Below are 3506 nucleotides of genomic sequence, written 5' to 3'. Positions count from 1 at the left end.
TATATATACACACTATAGAGTGACATGCTGAGGGGAATTTATCAAAACTGGAGCAGACAGAATCCGGAGCAGTTGCCTATAGTAACCAATCAGCTTCAGCTTGTTTAGTTAAGCTTTGAAAAAGAAAGAGAGAAGCTGATTGATTGCCATGTACAGCTGCTCTAGATTCTGTTTTCTCCAGTTTTGATAAGTTTCCCTCACTGTATTTTTACATGCTGCTTCTATTTTTTTCTGTTTATTTAATCTCATAAGCTTTCCTGATCATACCTTTTAAATCACATTTTTGTACAGTATTTATGTATTTATATAAACCACTTTTTAACTTCTCGTGTCCGTATAGTAAACATGTTATAGTATTCCACATTTAATCGGACAAATCATCATACATGTTGCTATAAATATAATGGTTATAATTATTGCAACATGTATGATGATTTGTCCGATTAAGTAGACTTTCTATCGTTTGAATATTTTGCACTGAGTGCTGGTGATTCCTGTTAATGTGCTGTTTGATGTGCACGGCGCCATCCGTGAGTATCACTGCAAACACCATTATTGTGATTCGGGCCGGAGACGCTGTGAGGAGTGCAGGGGGACATTTTGGACTTTAATAGCATTCCACATCACTTTTTTCACAGTACCAAAACTATATTATGGATTGACTTTCTGTATGCACAATTGTGATGAGCGTTTTATATAGCATTTTTTTTAGCCCTGGTGAAGAGGTGTCCGTTCAGTCCCTGAAATGCGTTGGCTATTGTTTTTAACATGTAGAAGTATAAGCCACCAGTACACCAGGGTCCACTTTATCGTCCCGTAAATTATTAAGGTCAGATAAACATGGTATCACATATAGATGCAACCTTTCGGAATCGTATATGGTCCCTTCATCAGGCTCTTTCCTTTTCCTGATAAAGAGACCAAATACGGTTCTGAAACATTGCATATACACTGAGTGGCCAGATTATTATGACCACCTGACGTTTGTAGGCAAATTAGCTATAATTTCGTGCTGAAGTTGCTAGAGGGCCAGACCATTATAAATAGGGAAGCAAGTTGTTTACCACGACAGTAGAAGTGATTTTTTTTCTGAAGATATGGGTAAACAATGTGATTTAACAGCCTTTGAACGTGGGATGATTGTTGGCGCGAGCCATGGAGCGAGTATCAGCAAAACAGCAGAATTCGTTAAATGTTCAAGAGGGGCTCATTGTTAATATCAGCCGTACCAGCCTGAAGTGAATAGCCGAACAGTGTTCGGCTCACTTCACTTCTGATCGGTCATTCACTCGGCTGCCCTCGGCAGCTTTGTGAATAGACCCCTATGTTTATCTGACCTTAATAAATTACGGGAAGATAAAGTGTACACTGGCATGCTGGTGGCTTATCCTTCTACATGTTGATCTGTGTGGCGCCACCTGCTGCTACTTAGCACCTGCTAAAGCATTGCGAATGGGATTCCGGTAAGGAGTGAAATGGGACAATTTCTGTTTTGGGCTATTGTTTTTAATCTCATGATAAAAATATGCCTGGAGCTCTCTTTTCTCTGCCAAACGTACTACTATTAATCTGTGGACTATTGCGGTGTTAGCTGAGGAGACATTCTGGGAATATTTTCAGGCTCAGGAAGACTGCACTAGTCATACAGTGGCTAGCCTGTAGAAGAGGTACTGAGGGCAAGCAAGGAGCATGTGTGACTAGCAAGGATCCCAATGATTCCTTCAGTGTGTCTGACATCAGCTTTTCTAGACTTGAGTCTTTATAGGGGCCGGGACAATGGCAACCCCTCAACCCTTAATAATGCACTACTGGGTCTGTATTATCTTCACATAATATTCAAAGGATAATCGATATTGTTCCAATTTTGTAATAGTAATAATTCATAACTGTTTTCTTAATACAACACATGCTATTCCAGCAAACATAAAAATGTGGTACTCACATGGGGTCATACGGTGCTGGCTCCAGACCATGATTGAAGTTTAAATACTGTTTACCAAGATTGGGGGAGTCAGGTTTGTTTAATTCCTGCAAAATGATTCAGTGATGTCAGTTTTTCTATAGAGTCTGATTACACAGCTATACAAACATAATATTATCAATATACACTGGCAAAGGAAGGAAAAAGCATTTCTTACCACTGGAATGACTTTTTCCATTCGAGGTTTGGCTAGGTGAGTAACAGAGGTTTTTAGACGACGTTTTAGTTTTTGAACTTCCAGTTCCTGCTTTAGGACTTCCAGTTCAGCATTTAGGGTCTTTATATTTTGGTAGGGTGGTTCTTTCATGAATCGGGGAAACTGCAGACCCTTTTCAAAATCTAATGTAAATAAACAAAAAAATAAATACAGCTATTTCCAGTTATAATATACAATAGAGTTAATGATTGTAGTCAGTAATTAGGGAAATGTATTTTATAATTTATTTGATCAAAATACTAAAAAAAACCCTGACAGGTTTTTTGGCTGTCTGTGTGCCATTGGAGAGATTTCCCTTCAAATTCTTTTAAACCTTTTTTTTTCCACTCAGCTTTATTGCTATCACATAGGGGACTAACAAGACCCCTTTGTGATAGCCAATGTTCAGTGTCAGGTCCTCTTTATGGAGACATCAGGGGTCTTTGAGACCCCTAATGTCACCTAGGGACCTCCAGAGAAGCTGATGAAGCAAACACCTGCTTCACCAGCTTCTCTCCGATTTCTGTACCGGAGAGTGACAGAGGAATGTGCAAGTGATGTAATACACATCACTTCCTGCATTCCGCAGAGGAGGAGGAGATCAAATGGAGCTCGTGTACTGAGCTCCGTTTGATCTCCAGCCGCGGAGCTGCTGTGCTGGTCCCGGGCTCGGGATCGCCAGCAGCGGCTGCAACGGAGGGGGGGCGCACACCCGCACGCATATTACAAGCGGTAGGGCGTATCTACAGACGCCCGAACGCTTGTATGTAAACAGCCATCGCTGGCTGTTTAAATTCCAGGCTAACTTAGCGGCGGGCGCGAGCGGGGCGGGATGGGATGTTTAAAAATTCTGGAGTAGCCATATTTGTGCCCCGTAGTGTAATTCCAAATAATGTTTTGACACATTTAATTATTGCCTTTTGTATATTTATTATTATTAGTTGTAACTAAGGGAATGCCTCACCTATGTTTGTTTACACTATCACAAGTATTTCTCTTATTGTGCTATTTTTTTATTTGAAACCTTAACAATGATGGGAATGAATCTGCATTAGTCAGTAAGTGTAAATAAACACTTAGACCTTTTGATAATTCCTTTATCAGGACACTATATACATATGCTAGTCAACAGTCTCAGAGAGGCACAGAGAATCTGTTACTAAGTAAAACACCTTTTTACGGTTTCATTCTCTACCACCTGAAGTGCATATAAGAGTGTGCATATTATGCAGGAAGTGTGTTCTGCACACCAGTCAAATGGTGACTTCCACTGGAGGATAGATTTCTTATAGGGGCTTGTACGGTAGATTTATTATGTTTATATAGTCT

General features: G+C 40.1%; 1 protein-coding gene across 1 annotated transcript in view; it reads right to left on the bottom strand.

Annotated features, from left to right (window-relative positions):
* Nucleotides 1–3506, bottom strand: part of LOC108799892 (coiled-coil domain-containing protein 17-like) — a 40561-nt gene that overhangs the window by 6999 nt on the left and 30056 nt on the right. The window contains exons 8-9 of the mRNA XM_018571825.1: nt 2139–2320; nt 1943–2028 (exon numbers count right to left, since the gene is read on the bottom strand). Coding sequence (XP_018427327.1) covers nt 1943–2028; nt 2139–2320 — 268 coding nt within the window. The remainder of the gene's footprint in view (nt 1–1942; nt 2029–2138; nt 2321–3506) is intronic.

The sequence above is a fragment of the Nanorana parkeri genome, unplaced genomic scaffold (genome assembly GCF_000935625.1).
Source record: "Nanorana parkeri isolate BGI_ZX_2015 unplaced genomic scaffold, ASM93562v1 scaffold1849, whole genome shotgun sequence".
NCBI lineage: Eukaryota > Metazoa > Chordata > Amphibia > Anura > Dicroglossidae > Nanorana > Nanorana parkeri.
This window is presented reverse-complemented; position numbering and strand designations above follow the sequence as displayed.